This window comes from Lepisosteus oculatus, chromosome 3 (assembly GCF_040954835.1).
Source record: "Lepisosteus oculatus isolate fLepOcu1 chromosome 3, fLepOcu1.hap2, whole genome shotgun sequence".
Lineage (NCBI taxonomy): Eukaryota > Metazoa > Chordata > Actinopteri > Semionotiformes > Lepisosteidae > Lepisosteus > Lepisosteus oculatus.
In genome coordinates this window covers 2,266,134-2,285,435 of record NC_090698.1, presented here as the reverse complement: position 1 = coordinate 2,285,435, position 19,302 = coordinate 2,266,134, and the positions used below count along the sequence as shown (strand labels likewise).

The following is a 19,302-nucleotide window of genomic DNA, read 5'->3' as shown; positions in this document are numbered from 1 at the left end:
AGTAACTGGCTGCATTGTATAAAAACAATAGAAACTCAAATGAGTAAATGTTATGCAGTTGTAATTCTGGGGACCCTCTAATTAAAGGTAGCTATATAATCAAGTGTGCAGGAAAAGACAGAGTATTGGTTCCTATGGATGTGTGGGTCTGTCTGTCTTTCCTTCTATGGGCGTGAGTGCAGCAGTGGAGGTCTCTCTGCTTGTGCTAGCAGAAAACACCTTCAGAGGCTCGGGAGGCTGCACTGATAAGAGAAACCGTGTGGCATTGCACAGATATTCTGGAGAGTATGCTTGTCACGTGCAGTGCACTGAACTCCAGTTCATTCCAGTTCATGTTCGGTTTTTAGCTTGTACTGAACTTTCCATTCTTTCGGGACTCCGCAGGCTCGACCAAAGTCTGGCGATGACACAGCGGTTTGCTCGCAGGCGTGGCTTGTTGCCACTGGTCTGTTGATTACCGGCCGCAGCAGTCGGTCTCTCCCAGCAAGGCCTTTCTGTCCATTTAGTGTGAAAGGTGTATTGTGCTTCGTCACGGCTTTTCATTCAGCCTCTGTTTTTCCTGGTTTACTTCAACCCCACAAGCAAAAAAGGGCAGCCTGTTAATGTCAACGTCAAGCAGAAAATAAATCAGGAGGAACCCACTCTTGACATCTAGGGCTCTTTCATCACCACTTTTTTTTCCCCTCACATCAACAATTAAAGTGTGTGTAATAATACCAAGTGTGGGATAAAGGGGGAAACTTAGGATCATTACATTATGCTCTTACTGCTCAGATGCCTCCCAATCTGCAGAGTAAGCCAGCAGCCCTGGACCAGCACAGTCTTCATCAGGATCATCATCATCACCATCGCCATTTGGGGCGGAGTGGTGGCACTGTGGCTAAGGACCTGCGCCTGTGGCTGGAAGATTGCTGGTTCAAATCCTGCACCCCTGGAATTAGGGTTAAGGATTAAGGTTAAAGAGGAATCCTACTCCTTTGGACCCCCTGAGCAAGGTCCTTAACCCCAGCTGCTCCAGGGGTGCCGTATAAATGGCTGACCCTGCGCTCTGACCCCCAGCTTCTCTCCCTGTCTGTGTGCCACCTCATGGAGAGCAGGCTGGGGTATGTGAAAAGACAGATTCCTAATGCAAGAAATTGTCAATGGCCAATAAAGTGATCTTATCATCTCCACTTGCTGCAACAGAGTTTCCCTCTGTCTCAGCCCCTTTCTGTACTTCCTTCACTTGGGACTGAAAATCACATCCCGAGCACTGGCTCAGCACCAGCACTCACACACACCTCCAATTGTTCCAGATCCCGGTGCTTGTTTTCTTTGTTTTTCAAAGTTTTTTTCTGTGTCGCTCCTCCTGCCAGCCAAGCATGAAGAGCCTGGAGCAGATTTCTTTCCTCAGTGCTCAGCCAAGAAAAGAAAAGCAGAAGTTTTGCTGGGACCCTTGAGTGAACCTTTCCTTATCTGGCAGGCAGGTTATTTTCGTGCTGCATCAGGCTTTCATCACCTTCCTGGAATAACCCTGATCTCAGCCCCACAGAGAAACTGGAGATCCAGCAGTGTGCAGAATACACGCTCCAGTCCCACTCTAGGGACACACTCCAGTCCCACTCTTGCTGACAGAATGGGAGGGGACTGGGCCGCAGGACTGCACTGACAGGACAGTGAGGAACTGCAGACCCCAACCACACCCACCTGCTCGTCTTTTTACACCTTTGAGGCGACTCAGTGCTGTAACAGAGGACCAGAGCTGTGGGGGGAAGAGACCCCACTCCAGGAACCAGGGCTACAGAAAACCTTCAGCTTCACTCACTGCAGCTGGAGAGAATACAAGCCCTGAAACTACTGCCAGGGGTACTACCTGAAGGGTTTACAACACTCTGGGGCCTCCACAGCACGATCACTCGCTCCAGAGTGCAAGTCAAACGCTGACTGGAGGAGAGGCGCTCCCCTGAACAGCAGCTACATCAGCCTGCAAGCATGCAGGAGGCCACAGGGGTCCCCGTTGCTGGGAACAGAGTCAGCATGACTAACTAATAATAACAACTGCTAACAATTATATAGTGCCTTTTGGACACCACTCAATGTGCTTTACAGGTAATGGGGATCCCCTCCACCACCACCAGTGTGCAGCCCCACCTGGATGATGCGACGGCAGCCATAGTGCGCCAGAACGCTCCCCACACACCAGCTCTCAGTGGGGAGGAGAGCAGAGTGATGAAGCCAGTTCAGAGATGGGGATTATTAGGAGGCCATGATTGGTAAGGGCCAATGGTAAATTTGGCCAGGACGCCGGGGGTAACAACCCTACTCTTTTCGAGAAACGCCCTGGGATTTTTAATGACCACAGAGAGTCAGGACCTCGGTTTTACGTCTCATCTGAAGGACAGCGCCTGTTTACATTATAGTGTCCCCATCACTATACTGGGGCATTAGGACCCACATGGACCGCAAGATGAGCGCCCCTGCTGGCCCCACTAACACCTCTTCCAGCAGCAACCTCAGTTTTTCCCAGGAGGTCTCCCATCCAGGTACTGACCAGGCTCAGACCTACTTGGCTTCAGGGGGTTGCCAGCTGTGAGTTGCAGAGTGATATGGCTGCCGGTCATTAGCTAGTGATGTGACCGAGGTTCGAACCCGTGATCATCAAGCTTAACCAGTACCCAGGTTAGAAACTTTACTGGTTTAGTCACTCAGGATGCTCTCATTCCTAATATTTTGGCCAGTAAGGAGATCTGGCCCCTGCATGTCCTGTGTGTGTCCTGCCATGTATTAGTGTCCCAAGGCAGGTCTATCCTGCTCTGTGCCCATTGGCATCCAGGTTATGGACACAGTCGGCTTATACTGGCCTGAGCAGTTTTTGAAAAGTGTATCTCCTTTGTGTTTGAGCATTCAGGCATCCTGTAGTGTCCCTGATTTGAATTGAATGACTTTGTGCAACTTCACAGAAATCAAAATAGTTGTATAATTAAAGAAATATTTAGAGAAGGGAGCAGACTGGGATATTTCTTGAAAATAAAGGCTTTCTTCACGATTCTTTCAACACAAAAGCAACTTTAAATGGGGCATTTGTTAAATCGCGCAGTTCCAGGGCTCTATAAAACATCAGCTGTCCTGCTGAGTCACTGTCCACTGTGAATGAGGCCCACCCTGGTGGTGAGCCAGTAAAGACAGAAGGCTCCTTTTGTGGCACAAAATGTGTGATATTGTGTATGTGCTGGCTGGGGCACAGTGTCAGATGAAGTTAGGCTACAGCTCTTCAAAAAAAAAACTTTATTTTGCTCCCTGTTTTTATGTATTAAGCATTTCATTACATTTAAAAACAAAGTACATTGTTTGCGCTTTGGGTTTGAGCATTCAGACATCCTGTAGCGTTCCCGATTTGATTTAAATGGCTTTGTGCCAACTTCACAGAAATCAAAATAGTTGTATAATTAAAGAAATATGTAGAGAAGGGAGCAAACTGGAATACTTCCTGAAAATAAAGGCTTTCTTCACGATTCTTTCAACACAAAAGCAACTTTAAATCGTCTCACAGATTAACTGCCTTTTTTGTTTTTTTGGGGGGGGGCATTTGTTCAATCATTCAAAAAGAAGAAAAACCTTCATTTTGCTCACTGCTTTTATGTTTAAAACATTTTATTGCATTTAAAAACATTGATTTCCCGACATGGGATTAATCTGCTGGCTCGTTGCTATGAGGTATTTCCCTGTCATGTTTAGCATTAGCGCAGCCCTGTGCCCAGTGAGTCATCGCTCAGAAAAACTTTCCTCTGGGGTAAGTTTGGGTCTTGTCTTGCTTTTCCACAGATACAGGATTTCAACAATGTCACACGAAGGGGCTGCCAGTATGATCTGTGAATTCCAAGCACCAAGTTCAAATTCTGGGCTGAAGGAGCCCCTTCCGTCAGGTTCTGGCCCTGGAGGAAATAAACACATCCAGATCATTGTGTTGTCAAGCCAGGGGCTGTACATGGAGAATCGGGGAATGTGATGCTTGTCCCAGCGAACTCTGCAGGTAGCCAGAGCCTCTCCCAGCGGGATGAGCCTGAGCACATGACCACTATCTCCCCAGATGGGACACTAGTGCCGCGTCCCTGGGATAAAACTGGAGCTCCTGGCCAAAGCCCTCATGAGCCCAGGGAGGGCATGACAACTCCGCCCAGGCAGACTGCTCAAACAAACGCCCCCATCTCGGCATCACTCAGCATGGGTTGCTGCTGCGCAGGATCTACTGCAGTCGCATCAAGAAAAGATACTGCTTTACTTAGTTTGAGAACAGCTCATGCTTGCTCTCATGACCTGCCCTGATCGAGCGAGGGACCTCATAATTATAATACTCCACTCAAAGCACTTTACAGGTAATGGGGATCCCCTCCACCTGCATCACCAGTGTGCAGCCCCACCTGAATCCTGGATGATGCGACGGCAGTCAGAGTGCGCCAGTACTCTCCCCACACACCAGCTCTCAGTGGGGAGGAGAGCAGAGTGATTATTAGCAGGCCATGACTGGTAAGGGCCAATGGGAAATTTGGCCAGGACACCGGGGTTACACCCCTGCTCTTTTCGAGAAACACTCTGGGATTTTTAATGAGCACAGAGAATCAGGACCTCGGTTTTACGTCTCATCCGAAAGGATGGTGCCCTTTTTAAGTATAGTGTCCCATTCGCTACACTGGGGCATTAGGGCCCACACAGACTGCAGAGTGAGCGCCCCCTGCTGGCCCCTCTAACACCTCGGTTTTCCCAGGAGTCTCCCCTCCTGCTGAGCTCCAGTAGGGCTGCCAGCTGGGAGCTACAGGGTGATCTGGCTGCTGTCCAACTCATGCCAGAACCAGGGTATTGGCCTCAGCAACGTGGCAGGCTGGAGCATTCCTCCTCTGCCTCCAGGGCTACAGTAAAAAAGGCCAGCAGTGGTGTACGAATGTAACCCAGGGCCATGTGTGTGGGTAGTGTAGTTACCAAGAGGGAGGAAAGGCCAGTTGGGGAAAGGAAAAAAAGATTTTCCCCAGAGTCCACAAGGAAACCATGGAAACTAAGCCAGGGTGCTGTCTGTTTCCTGAAATGCCGCAGAAATGCCTCCAGGATACGCTTTATTGAAAGTTATAAATTTTGTAAAGTCTCCAGACTGGCCGTTGTGAACAAGCAATTTAGGTATCCTAGCAGCAGCAGAAGCTCCCGTTTCCAGACAGACAGAGGGCAGGGTGACAGACCAGGCCTGCCAGCCCATCCACCGGTTGTGTTGCTTTCCCTTTCCTCAGCTCTCGAAAAGCACAAGGAGGGTTTGCCGGGAGCCGGGGGTGCCTCAGTCTGCAAGGGAATTCGTTCAAACCCCACGTTCACAGGCCTAGAACAGGTTTCCCAGCTTCAGAGCCTTTTCAGCAGTCGATCCGTCCAGCTACTATTCCTACAACTACTGCAGCGAGGACTTTAAATGGCTTAGAACGCTGTCCAGCAGATTTTCTCCAATCAGCCATCGACTGCAGTGTGCCATGAATGCACTTTATTTTCAATAAAGGCTCTGCAGTTGCATGGGCTTGAATGCACGCAGTGCTGTACGATGTCCCATTCCTCTCCCAAGGTTGCTCATTCCGAAAGAGCTCCCTGCAGCTGCAGGGTCTACTGCAGCAGAGTCAGATCCCTTCCTGGAGGACCCGGCTGGTTTCTCTTCTGGCTAAACCATTGTTTTCTTACACGTCTACAGGGTGTTACCCAAGGTCACAGCAGATGACTCAAAACACGCCTTTAAAGCCACCGGTGCTTATAAACAACTATAATCATGCAGCTGATTAAATAATTAGCCCCACGATGGACAGGACTGGACACCAGGCCCTCCAGGAACGGAGTCAGACATCCATAGCGTGGGGTCGAAAACTCAAACCTTGAACAGAGCAAACAAGATCTACGGCCGGAACGCAGCGGTCCCGGCCGGCCTTGGACACGAGCCGCGGTTCCGGTCTCGCCCTGTACCTCGCTGCGGACGGCGCCGGGAACGAGACCAGCTCGGGAGTGGCGGCCGGCGGCGTCTGCTCGCCGCGCTAACAGCTGTCGTTAATGGACTGCAGGACTGACAGCAGGGCGGTGAGGAACTCCCAGGGTGGCTGCTCCTCATGGGCCTCGCACTGTGGGCAGTCCGCTTTTTGGTCCTTCTGGCGAAAAAAGAGCACAGCAGAGACAAGAGAACCCCCCCGCCCCCAAAGGGCACAAAATCAAAACTGGAAGCACGACTCCCATCTCGCGGCCGCACACCTGTGGAAAGTCTGCATCAGCTTTCACTTCTTTCCCATTTCAGGCCCCCTGCGCTGCAGCTGCGGCGTCTCTGCGCACCCAGGGATGAGAGAGCTTTTCTCTTCTAATGGGATCTAGAATGCCTCAGTGCAGTTCGAGGGAGGAGGGAACATCTGGAGAGCTACAAGGGCATGGCTGCTGCTTCCCGGGGCTTCAAATGTGGGCCTGGCTCCAGCAAGAACCCGGGAGGGAAACGGGCTGAACACGGGAACTGGGCAGCAGTGGGGAAGTTCCCACAGGGAGCCCAGCCGGAGCTCCTGGGGCAGGACACTGGGATCACGCTGCTGCCTGCACGCTCTCCGCTAGCGAGGGCCCACCAGTCTCATCTTCCGCGGTGAGGGGAAAAACCCTCCCGATCCCTCATAATTAGCATGAATCCTGAGGAAAGACGCTGCGTGCTTCTCCTGTGACTCAGCTACAGAGGAGTGCAGAAGCAATCAGATTTCAAAACTAACAGCAGGGCAAAAGTTGAGATCTTCTGTCAAGGGGAAAGGAATACAATCTGCTGCTTGTCGGTGCTTGCAGATCTCCCTTTGCTTCCTTTGGAGTTTGTGGGCCTGACTTCTGTGGCAACACTATACCTTAAACTCTCCCCTCGGGGCCACAACCAGTGATGGGAATAAAAAGTTACACAAGAAGATAAGAGCTGAACACTCAATGGCATTGTTTGACTCATGCAGCAGAAATCTGTCCAAGAATGTCTCCTCCCATTGAGGTGACGCAAAAAAAAAAACAACTCTATTCCTGCATGTATAAAAATTGGTTTTAAATCTGAAGTCTTAATTTGATCTTAAAATGACAACATGCAGGTAAGAGCTCACTGCTGTTAGGTACTCAGGTGATTCTGGGCCTTGTGAGTTGGGGTCTCAAAGGTACTTGAAGGGAACGCTGGTTCAGTGAGTGAGCCCCACACCTGAAGAACGCTGTGTTTTCTCTCTTCTCTTTTCAGCATGGAATAAACCTGTTACTTGTTCCCTTGAAGGGAACTACAGCTCTGAATGAGTCTGGCCATTCTCCAGGTACTGTACTGTAGGTCTCCTGCAACTCCAGAAACTCACCTTTCATTTCTATTTTCAATTCTATTAATAGTAGGGATCGTCTATTGTTCTAGCATGAGAACTAAAATGCTCAAAACATCACTGGAATTCTACTCAACCACAAATGTATAAAAATGTTGAGAAACAGAACAACTGGAGTGAATACCAGCTAGAATTACAAGCTGGTGTGAATGAGCAGGTACTGTATACTTTTACAGGTTTTTATAAACTGTTTGACTCAACGCAGTCATGTTAATATAACCGCAACGGGTCTACAAAGTGGGCGGCTGATAACATTCACTGGCAAGAGATGAGAAAAAGTCCCACCGCAGGAAAGCAGAAATCCTCCCAGATTCAAGCCTTTTCATCCCAGAAATCCAGTTCTGTGCTAATTGGTGTACAGGGAATTTTAGGATTACTTTGAATTCTTTTTTTAAATCTAAATGTCAGACTTTATGGCATGTTTTTCTTGGACATTGAAATGCTCAGTAAATATCAGAAACCTGATTATGCTGGGAATGTGCCGGCGATAAGTGCGAACTGATGAGGAATGCGGATTAGATCGTTTTTACTTTAACTTGCGAGGTCGTGTGGAGAAGCTGCAATGCACGCACATACAAAAACAGAAGAGAAAGGACAGTCAATGCTATAAGTTCATCTCGGGTATACTCGGCTTCTAATCCCTAACCTTTAGTGATTTCAAAAAAAAAGTTTAGACACCATCTCGCTCTCTCACACTCAAGCACAACTTCTGCCGGAGTTCAGAGTGCTGGCTTCCGTCCAGATCCAGCCCTGACGTTTGAAAAAATTTATTGAAGGTAATACCGAACACTTTCGTTCCTTAATGGACACAGACTGTGACAGAACGCCAGTGCATCAAGGACAAGATGTCCTTGAAAACGCGCACTCTTTAGTCAGCCTGTGGCTACTGTGCCAGTCGACTATATAGAACAAACCAGCATAGCTGACAGACCCCGCTGCGCTTCTGTGTTGAAAGGGAATGGCTTTAAAGCGACGGCGAGAATTGGACCCGCTCTCTAAAACAAGCCAGTTAATGAGGGGTACCGGCCCAATAGCAGTCTTGCTTCACGGGAACTTCAAAACGCCAGGTCCGCCTCTTCCTGGGGACAGGCTGAAGAGATGCATCCAGGTGCAGGAACCGATGGCGAACTGCAAATTCTCACCGAAAAACAAATCGCCGCGAAGTGAAAACGGCCCAACGCCTGCCCACGGAACCACGGCGAGGGGGACGAACCGGAAGACGGAGAGGAGGAGGGAAAACACACACCTTCGTATTCAGCCGATGCAACCGCCTCAGGAGCTTCGAAGAGACGTTCGTTCTCGTGTGTCCAAACTCGAGAATCAGGACCCCGAGCTCCTCAATAAAGCAAGATAGTGTGGAGTTGGGACATTCCTGCTGGATAAAACACACCAAGATGTCAGCAGAGTAGCAGAAATATTCACAACTCTGCACCTTCCCTTAGACATCACCATCAAACTGCGAACAATATCAAATAAGTACAGCGTAACAGAGTACCGGTTTTAGTCAACACCAACGCTGGAGACGACCAACGCTCTACTCCATATGTGTCATTGGTCTTGTGGCTGTTGGAAGGGTTTTGTAACAGGAGGCGGTCCAGGCTCCCGTCAAGCGTAGTTCTGGACCCTATGCAGACGGTATCATCCGGAAGTAAGTGGAGAAGGACAACAGGGAGGAGGCGACGAGGATCAGAAGGGGTTGACAGACGGGGGGGCGTGGCCAAGGCAGACAAGTCCAAAGAGCCCAGAGGGGAAATCTGGGGCGCAGTCCAAAGTCCAAAACCAGGTGATCCATCCGAGAAGAGACAAAACATGGTTAAAATCCGGAACAGGATCCAGAACACGGACAGGGAATAAAAACAGGATGACGAGGCCAGGCGCTCCGAGCCCCGGACTCAGACGGTCAGGATGCCGTGATGAAGCCTGTGCCGTTGGGTCTCTCCTGGACCCGCTGGTAGGCAGGCTTCCGGGCTTCAATCTCCCAAAGCTGAGCCGGCTCATTGTCGGCTCCCAGGAAACAAGACACATTGCCGTGTTAGCACTGGCAGGAGAAAGGGTGAGGTAGCTGGAGCAGGCTCAGGCTTAAACAGTGACAAATAAGACCACGGATTTAAGTGAAAAGAAGTCCCATTGAATCAAATAGTGGTTTCCAGGAGGACAATAATTTGTCGGGGAATGGAGTCCCAGTCCGACCAGAGGAGTCAGATAAGGGCAGCTTCAAAAAAACCAAAGTTTGAGAATTTAATCCTGCTTCTCAAAAAAAACATAAATCCATCCGAGCCAACAAGAGAATTAATTTGATTTAGATGAACAGAGCGTCCTGAACTCTTGCACTGAATTCCTTTATTGTCTGGTAAACATGTTCAAGTGGGTTTAAGAGTATTGCACTGAGGAAATGAATAACCATTTATTCAGAAATTGGAAAAGCAAGGAATTATGAAGCGGCTTTTCATTGTTTCTTGATTTTGAGGAACACAGTTCAGATTGTGCAAACTGGAGTCCAATAATACACATCCCCTGCTTGAGCTCCGGTTCAAAGCACATTAAATTGAGGCCTTTTTGACACTCAACACATCAGTGCCAAGTGCAGCTAACAATAATAATCCAGTATAATAATTCTACTACCAATAATAATAAGAGTCCAGTTTTAAATCCCCGCTGTGGTGTGGCATTTCTGCTAGAGTCTTTGAGGAATAACAGGCAGGATGCATAGAGCAGCAGTACGTGTGTGCAGGTTAGGAGGAAAGAGCACTTTGTCAGACTTTTAGCAGAACTCCAGCACTGTGATCATTATGTCAAGCTGCTCCATGATGCTTCATTCCAAGTCAGACTTCCATGATCTGTTTGATTCAGGGAACTGTACAACACCCACGTTAGCCACATCTTTCTTGGTCACTCTGTCAGCCTTCTTCCATGTACAACGCGAGGCATCTCCTATTGTCTGGAGATGCAGACAATAGCTTCAGAAGCAGCTTCAGAACAGTGTGGTCATTAACCTCCAAACAGCTCTCCATCCACAGCCAGGTACACTCAACACACACCCAGTGCTCACGTGGTCCTGCCTTGTAAAGGGTTAATACTCCTGGAGAGGTTAATCTGTTCAGAATGCAGGAGGGAAACAGTGTTTACTATGCAGTGAGGATGCCAAGACCTTTTTCTGGAATGCACAAGATCAAGTATCTGCTCCTGTACACCACGTTGGATTCGGGCTTGTATATCAATGCAGTGCTGTGCACCTTCAAAAGTGCCAGAAGAGATACGCCAAACTTGGGAATAACATTTCAATATGAATGCATGGACCCTGATCTGTCATGCTGCTCAGTACAAGAAAAAATGACATGGGTTTTGACTCTCAGACTGGGAGAAATATTACAGAATCAATGGGAGGGAGATGAGGTGGGTACTCTCAGTGTTTGTGCTCTCAAGCACTGCTCTCCAGCCAGATGCACGACAGGGGCAATTAGTTCAAAGCCTGGTCCAGCATTCTACCCCATCTGCAGAGCCACGTCTCTGAGATACTCGTTACTTTTCCATTCACTCACAGGGAAACACGCAATATCCCTTAGAGTATTCAGTAGATTCTGGATAAAGAGCCCAGGAGAGGCATCGCTATAAAAACAAACAGAGCAAGGCCAGCGACATGTCGAGACACCACAAACAGCGTCGGTGCAATGAGACTGATGCAAGGAAACTAACTCACCAGAAGGACAAAACTCTCGTGGTGATCAGATTACTCTGCAGAGGTGCTGCCATGTCAAGACTCCCCTGTGCTCTCCTGTGCAGGGCCTGCCCCATGCAGCAGTGCAATCACATGCAGGTGAAAAGCACCACATCTCTGCCAGCGAATTACAGCTGTACCAATCGCTCAGCACTTCCTACTGTACATACCTTATAATCGCTCACATTGGCAGTGTAGAGAGTGCAATTGTCTCGATTCTGAATGAAAACAAAAAAGCACTGATCAAAGACAGGCAAGACGAGTGCAGAACAATCTGAAAATTAGTCTGGTTTTGCAAGGCAGCATTTTTCTAAACAAACAGGAGACACTCTATAGATTAGTCACCCCGATGACAAAGCACAGATGAATGTTTTTTTAATGGCAAGGTAAAAATATCATTATGTTCCTTTGCTATAGGACTGAAACTTGGAATACAGGAAAGGTGAAGAACTCTTTACCACAGAAGTGTAATGTGCCAGTACAAAAATGTAAACTATGAATTTTTATCTTGCTTTGAGATGAATAAATGGGTTATTAAACAGCGGGAGTTTCCCACTCATTAGGTTCTCACTGTGTACAGAGTACAGAGTTTACTGTTTCACAAATTTTCTCAAATTAGCCAGATTGAATTACCTCTATTATGGACTTCATGATTACTCTGGTTTCATGAAGGCACACTTTGGTTTAAAGTTATCTGGTTAAAGCAATTCAGTACAGCAATTCTGTAGGCAAGGAGAGTGAAGCATCCAATCCATCTGAGCCATCAAAACCACAGCGAAAGAATGCACGTCTTCATCCAGTGACTATGAGTTACAGCCCTTTATGGAAAACTATGGGGATAAAAATCTGTTGTAATAGCAAGGAACTATACAGTAGCAGCTGCAAAAACCAGAGAAGAAACCTGGCAAAAATTCACAGAGAAATTGAATGTGGAAGTTAATTATGAAATATCTGAAGATAAGAAAACTATAAAAATTGTGTGAGTATGCATGCGTTGGTGTTACTTCACTTACATTATTGTGGCACTGAAGTGGAGCTCCTCTTTCAGCTATTGTGTAGCTGTACAATATCGTTTTTATGCAGCAGTAATTTATGCATTTACAGTCGCTGGAGCACAATGGGGGTACCTATCAGTAAGTCAATACAAGATTATCTTCCACATTGGTACTGCACAGTACAGTGCAGTGCAACCCTCTGGATAAAAATGTTGGATAAAATTAGGGAACAAGAAGACAAATGAGCAGACTAGGACTGGAGAAGGAGGAATCATCATCAACACAAAGGAATGTATCCCTTTACAGGGATATTGTCTTTTTCCCCAACATTTTTTGGGTGTGAATCAAGATGTTTAAGTGATGCACCACCCTACCACATTGCAGAAACTCTTAAACCAGGTAGAAAATGTGACCTAAATATAATGCTCTGCTCCCTGGGGTATCTAAATCTACTCTGAACAAGCTGCAGTATGTCCAAAATTCAGCAGCCAGAATCCTGACCAGGTCTAGTGCAAGTGTTCACATTACTCCTATCCTGGAGTCCTTGCACTGGCTTCCGGTCAAATTCCACGTAGACTTTAAAATCCTCATGCTCACCTACAAGGCTTTACATGGCTTGGCACCTCAATACCTGTCTGAACTTTTATCGCCCTACTCCCCACCTCGCAACCTCCGCTCTTCAAATTCTGCCCTCCTTACTGTCCCCCAAGCCCGTCTACATTGTATGGGCGACAGGGCCTTCTCCTGCTATGCCCCCAAGCTCTGGAACTCCTTGCCCAAGGATATTAGAGAGTCACCTTCTCTAAACTCCTTCAAATCCAGACTCAAAACCCTCCTTTTCAGAAAAGCCTTTACTTAACTGGTTCCATTCTTCACCCCTCTGCTCTTCTTAATACCATCTTCCACAGTCTCCTCTATTGTTATTGTTGTATTGTTGTAATTATTATTGTGTCCTGTCTTGTGAAATTTTCTTATTTATTGTTGTAGTCTTCTTATTTATTGTTATTGTCATCCTGTAAAGCGCTTTGAGAAGCCACCTTTAAAGGCGCTATATAAAATAAAGTTTATTATTATTATATTATTAATATCTGAATTATTTTATTTTTCTAAATGAAGTAAGAAACAAAAATATCCTAAAAAAATGTGGTCACTGTTTCACTGTTTCACTAGACTAGTGTTGAACTCTGATGTCTCTCTCAGCTCAGCACCCTGTTGATCCAGAGGAATGAGAGGAAAGTCATTACAGGGCACAAGTGGAGGAGAGCAGCTCTCTGCTTCCTTAGGAGCACAGCAAAGGTGGCTTTACATACATTTTTATGTAAAGTGGGCAAGTAAGTAATCATTTTGAAGAAATATATTGCAGTACTGGGCTTCCACACTCAACAGTCAATGCAGAGTTCTATTGTTTCAGTAAATCAAAGCTTATATTTACCCAGCCCACTCAAATATCACCCTTTAGCTTCACTGGTGTAGCAGGATGGACAGGAGATCACTAACAAAAGAGGGGTGTGTGATGTGTGGATGTGCAAGAGTTGTCAGTGCCAGCAGCCCTATCACCCTGCAGCTCCCAGCTGGCAGCCCACTGGGGCTCAGCAGGTGTGAGCCTGGCCAGTACCTGGAGGGGAGACTCCTGGGAAAGCTGAGGTTGATGCTGGAAGAGGTGTTAGTGGGACCAGCGGGGGGCGCTCACCCTGCGGTCCTAATGTGGGTCCTAATACCCCAGTACAGTGGCGGGGACACTATACCGTAAAAAGGCGCCGTCCTTTGGATGAGATGTAAAACCGAGGTCCTGGCTTTGTGTGGTTATTAAAAATCTCGGGGCGTTTCTCGAAAAGTGGTGTTATCCCCCTGTTCTGGCCAAATTTCCCCCTGGCCTTTACCAGTCATGGCCTCCTAATAACCCCCCTCTCTGAACTGGCTTCATCACTCTGCTCTCCTCCCCACTGAGAGCTGGTGTGTGGGGAGCGGACTGGCGCATCACCCAGGTGGGGCTGCACACTGGTGGGGGTGGAGGGGATCCCCATTACCTGTAAAGCTCTTTGAGTGGAGTGTCCAGAAGAATGCTATATAAGTGTGAGGAATTATTATTATTGCAATGAGCTTGCTTGAAACAAAGCAAAACAAGCTTGCTATTTCAGCGGTACCTTCCACTTCAGGCTGCTGGTTAATATATTTTGACCAACCTTCACCACTGACAGTTGTCTGGCGGTCCTGAGACGCAGCGGGTGGGGCTGTTTTATCAGACCCCGGGTCTGGGGGTCTGGGGGGCTGGGGGGCTGTGCGAGGGCAGGCTCAGGAGCTGTGTGCGCGTGGCGGCCCCTTACCCCGCTGATATTGCTCTGGAGGCTCTGCAGGTCCGCGACCGCCTCCCTGCTGCACAGGGCCCTCTGCCCTCCTGCCCACGGCGTCATGGCAACCAGGCAACACAGGGTGCGCAGCAGGGTGCTGCCAGGGGTGGCCATCCTCCACCGCATGGCAGGACCATCAGTCCCCCAGGGCCAGTCCCGGGACAGCTGGGGGGGTCAGCAGGAAAGGGCCAGGACCTCTGTGGGGCTCGTCGGCGTGCCAGCAGGGTGGGGGAAACCGGGCCGCGGGCTCATGCCAGCTGCCACTCCATCTGTTCCAGCTGGCACCAACCCGGACATCTGCTCTCGCCGGCTCCCCCTCTGCACAGAGAGAGGACACGGATCAGCGCCCTCCTGCCGGGCCGGAACAACGCTGGACAAGCCCGCTGCACCCGGGAACGCATGGGCTGGTCAGCGCCGGACCACCCAGGACCAGGTCCACTCCCGGGAACGCATGGGCTGGTCAGCGCCGGACCACCCAGGACCAGGTCCACTCCTGGGAACGCATGGGCTGGTCAGCACCGGACCACCCAGAACCACCCAGGACCAGGTCCACTCCCGGGAACATATGGGCTGGTCAGCAGCGGACCACCCAGGACCAGGTCCACTCCCGGGAACGCATGGGCTCATCACCATTGGACCACCCAGAACCAGGCTCACTCCGAAGAACGCATGGGCTCGTCAGCACCAGACCACCCAGGACCACCCAGGACCAGGCCCAATCCCGCTAACGCATGGGCACCGGACCAGAGTGGGCCCTACATCCACAGCCCCCCCCCCAGAGGAGCCGGATCTTTGGGCTGTGGGCCGCAGGGCAAGGTGTGCCTCCTGAGGGACCAGTCCTCAGCGTCACAAAGCACTGAAATCCAATCAGCAGTCCTACATGAAACATCAGCTCCAGCCCTGAGACAGGAGTGCTGGAAGCATCGCATTGAGGAAGGCCTAAATCAAGGGCATGACTACAACAAGTCCACACACCCATGGTCACCAGCCGGGCTGCTGAGGCAGGAGTCACCCCGGACACACGCCCACTGCCTCGCGCACAGGCACACGCGCGCCAGTGAAGTTGCCCCCCCCACCCCCCTACACACAGCACAAACGATTACCCCCCGCGCTCATTCGTTAGTGCCTTGCTTGTGCCGTTTTGTGCCATTGAAAGTACCTTCCCAGCTGCTTTCTTTCCCGAGATATAGCGCCTTCTTTTGGGGGGACTGTGACCGCCACTCAGCCCCCCCCCCCCTACAACAATTTTTATTTTTGTGAAAATAAAAGTATTTTTCCAAGATTGCCGCGGTCCGCAAGTGTGAGACGGTAGAATTACCAATGTTGTTTTGCGGATGTATTATGAACGACCCGTGTCGGCTTTGTACACAGGGCCCCTGATAAAAACATCCTGGTTCTTTTTCACGATGACGAATGTGCTTTGCGCGACAAGAGTTGAAGTTGCAAATCCAAGCCTTTTTAAAGACTGACTCGACCGGCGGGTCGAATCTTCACCAGTCCCTCGGTGCGCATGTCTATTTAAGAAGGAGACAATGAGAAACTGATTACTTCTTCAGATTATTTTGAAGGACAGCGCTACGAAGTATTAAGACGTGCAAGTTAAAGCCTCTTTGTAAGAACATAATGTTGTTTCCTAAAGTTCGCTTTTTAAGGCTAAACCCGCAACTCTTCTGCTTAGGGTACGATATTGGGGACAAATTTAATTTTCCTGTTCACACAAACGCACAGAAGATACCGATATTAAATGCAAAATCCAGCGCCCCCCCCGACCCGGGCAAACAGAGAAACACAACTGCAGAGTTGTTACTCTCGCACCGGTAACAGAGCGCTTGAACTCGGCAGATGGGGTCACTGGAAGTCAAAGTCGCCGTGCATGGTCAAGTGATCACCGGAAAAACAAGGCGCTATATCTTTAAAAAGGCTTAAAAATAGCGCTATATCTTTAAAAAGGCGCTATATCTTTAAAAAGGCTTGGTCTTATCCCACCTGAGACCCATGGTCAGCTCATCACTGGACACCCTACAGTTTGCCTACCAGCCCAGTGTTGGTGTGGAGGATGCGATCATCTACATGCTGCAAAGGGCCTACTCACACCTGGACAGGGCTGGCAACACTGTAAGGATCATGTTTTTCGACTTCTCCAGTGCCTTCAATACCATCCAGCCCTTACTTCTAAGGAGGAAGCTGGAGGAGATGCAAGTCGATGCCTCCATGACCTCGTGGATCACTGACTACCTGACGGGCAGACCACAGTCTGTGAGACTTCAGAACTGCGTGTCTGAACTGGTAGTGAGTAACACAGGGGCACCTCAAGGGACAGTTCTTTCTCCATTCCTCTTCACCCTCTATACTTCGGACTTTAAGTACAACTCAAAGTCATGCCACCTGCAAAAGTTCTCAGATGACTCTGCGATTGTGGGATGTATCAAGGGTGAGCAGGAGGAGGAGTACAGAGGACTGGTCAGCAGCTTTGTGGAGTGGTGTGGGGTGAACCACTTGGAACTGAATGTTACAAAGACAAAGGAACTGGTGGTAGATTTCAGGAGGAAAAAGGTCAAACCTACTCCTGTCTACATCCATGGGAGTGGCGTGGAGATGGTGGACTCGTACAAGTACCTGGGAGTGCACATCGACGATAGACTGGAATGGTCTAAGAACATCGAGGCCATCTATAAGAACGGACAGAGCCGACTTTACTTCTTGAGGAGGCTCAGGTCCTTCAATGTGTGTAGTAAGATGCTACACATGTTTTATCAGTCGGTGGAAGCGAGTGCCATTTTCTACGCAGTGGTGTGCTGGGGCTCTGGGATTAGAGCAGTAGATTCCAAAAGGCTGAACAAGCTCATCAGGAGAGCGAGCTCTGTCATTGGGTCTGACCTGGACCCCTTGGAGGTAGTGGCTGAGAGGAGAATGATGTCCAAACTGGAGGCCATCATGGACAACTTCTCCCATCCCCTCTATGACAGGCTTGCAGGAATGAAGAGCACGTTCAGCAATAGACTGATTCACCCACGGTGCGACAGGGAGCGCTACAGGAGGTCATTCTTGCCGTCTGTCATAAGACTGTACAACGCATCCACATTTCCTCTTGTGTGTCCGGACTGTGAGTAACTCTTGTATTGTATTGTATGTATTGTATTATTAGTATATAATTCGTTACACTGTGGCTGTGTTGTGTGTGTTAAGCTGCTGTTGCACTGCAATTTCCCTCACGGGATCAATAAAGTATCTATCTATCTCGGGAACGAAAGCAGCTGGGAAGTTACCATCAACGGCACAAACCGGCACAAACGCAGCACTGAAGAATGAGACCGGCTCAGTTCTCCTAAGCTGGTCTAAGGGGGCTCAGTGACGTCACGACCCCCGAAAACACAAGGCGCTATATCTCGGAAACGAAACGCAGCACTGACAAATGAGGGGGGTTTCGTCGTTTGTGCTGTTTGCACGGGGGGGCCATCGTCACGGAGCTGCGCCAGCGAGACAGCCCGTCTTCGCATTGTGGGCGAGAACCGAAGAGTCACCCCCCCAAAAAAACAACCCACTCGCTTGACAAACGTCCCAACAGAAGAGGGAAAGAAACAGGTATAGGAGCCATACCCACTTCCTAGAGTAATTAGCGCCGCCTCTCGTTGAAGTTCCCTTCAAGAGTACACCTGTAATACACGAAGCAAAATGTGTATTGAAATCAAGTACAGGGTGGACAGAGCGGCAGGAATGAGGATTCCCAGTCGGAAGGTCTTGGGAATCATCTTGCGGTATTCTGTTGTGAAGCTCAGCGTGGTTTCGTGTAGGTATAGATATTGAATTGGATATTTGAATTTAACCGTCTGATGTTAAAAAGATTGGGCTTCTTGAATTACTTTCATTCTTTGTACCTCGAAGGAGTTGAATTCGCTTTTATGTACTGTGCTCATTCTGTGGCTTCTAAATCGCACATTGAGCGCGAACACTATATAGGTTTAAAGTTGACTCGAGAATGTGAGTATCGGTAAACTAGCTCGTTTGCAATGGGGGTTAATTGCTGCATTGTATAATGGTCTCCCCGTTTATACGCCCCGGTGAAGGCACGTCTTCACTGAATTCTGGAGTTTGATCCAGACGGTGCTGTCACTGCTTAACTAAACGTTATTAAAATGCACCATACAGAAAACAATAAAATGCATATTAAAGGCAGGTCTCTAGCTTTCGTTTTGATGACATGTAACTTTTGCGCGTAAAAAGTTACTTCACGTAAATCAAAAGCTTTTACAATTCAGTTCGAAATACTTCATCCCTCCCCAGGGGGCAATTTAAGAGACGAAATCTGTTTTTAATTACAACGCAAAAGCACTCGAACGAAGCACTGATCTGCAGAGTGCCAATGACCGTCCATGCGGATTCTGAAGGATACAAGAAAGTTAAATAAAGAAAAGAAAGAAAATCACTTTTGCAGCCAGGTACTCTAAACGCGAAATACAAACGCGTCTCCGCGCATTAGGAAAAGGAAAGTAAAACGTGCTCACCTTTTAAGATCCTCTGGAAAGGAGTTATTGACCTGTTGAGTCTCGCTGACACCTGTGTCCCTGCCTTCACTCCCGAATTTGAAAGGGTGAAAGTTAGAGCCTCGCTTTAAAACCGCCGCACATCGCCCGAGGTGTAGACTCGGCGCAGTCCGATTCTCGCTCGCAGCGTGAGGGGGTCACTCCTCAGCGGTCCGTTCCCGAGCGGCTCGGCTCGGCTCGCCACGGCGTTACCGATTGCGCACGCTGTCTGAACAGGATGTGAAATTTCAGCAGTTTCGACTGGGATCCGTTCCAGAGCGAAGGAGGTGTTTCGCCGCAGACTTGCGCGCCCCTGCAGCCGCAGCGCGCTGGAATTCCTGAGCGAAAGGTCACCCGCCCTCAGAG

General features: G+C 48.9%; 1 protein-coding gene across 5 annotated transcripts; it reads right to left on the bottom strand.

Moving 5' to 3' along the window:
• Positions 1-3,247: 3,247 nt before the first annotated feature.
• Positions 3,248-19,293, bottom strand: il15l (interleukin 15, like). 5 transcript variants are annotated; one of them, XM_069187768.1, is made up of 8 exons: positions 18,919-19,290; positions 18,018-18,069; positions 15,735-15,930; positions 14,393-14,734; positions 11,244-11,291; positions 8,605-8,733; positions 5,962-6,140; positions 3,248-3,911 (listed from the first exon to the last, which is right to left on the bottom strand). In XM_069187768.1, the coding sequence occupies exons 4-7, from the start codon at positions 14,540-14,542 to the stop codon at positions 6,030-6,032; spliced, it is 438 nt and encodes a 145-aa protein (XP_069043869.1). In that variant the 5' UTR covers positions 14,543-14,734; positions 15,735-15,930; positions 18,018-18,069; positions 18,919-19,290; the 3' UTR covers positions 3,248-3,911; positions 5,962-6,029. The 5 variants fall into 5 exon arrangements, with proteins under 5 accessions (XP_069043869.1, XP_069043871.1, XP_069043867.1 ...); XM_069187770.1 differs by lacking the exon at positions 15,735-15,930 and having other exon boundaries at positions 8,605-8,730; positions 18,014-18,069; positions 18,919-19,293; XM_069187766.1 differs by lacking the exon at positions 15,735-15,930 and having other exon boundaries at positions 18,014-18,069.
• Between the last annotated feature and the right edge of the window lie 9 nt (positions 19,294-19,302).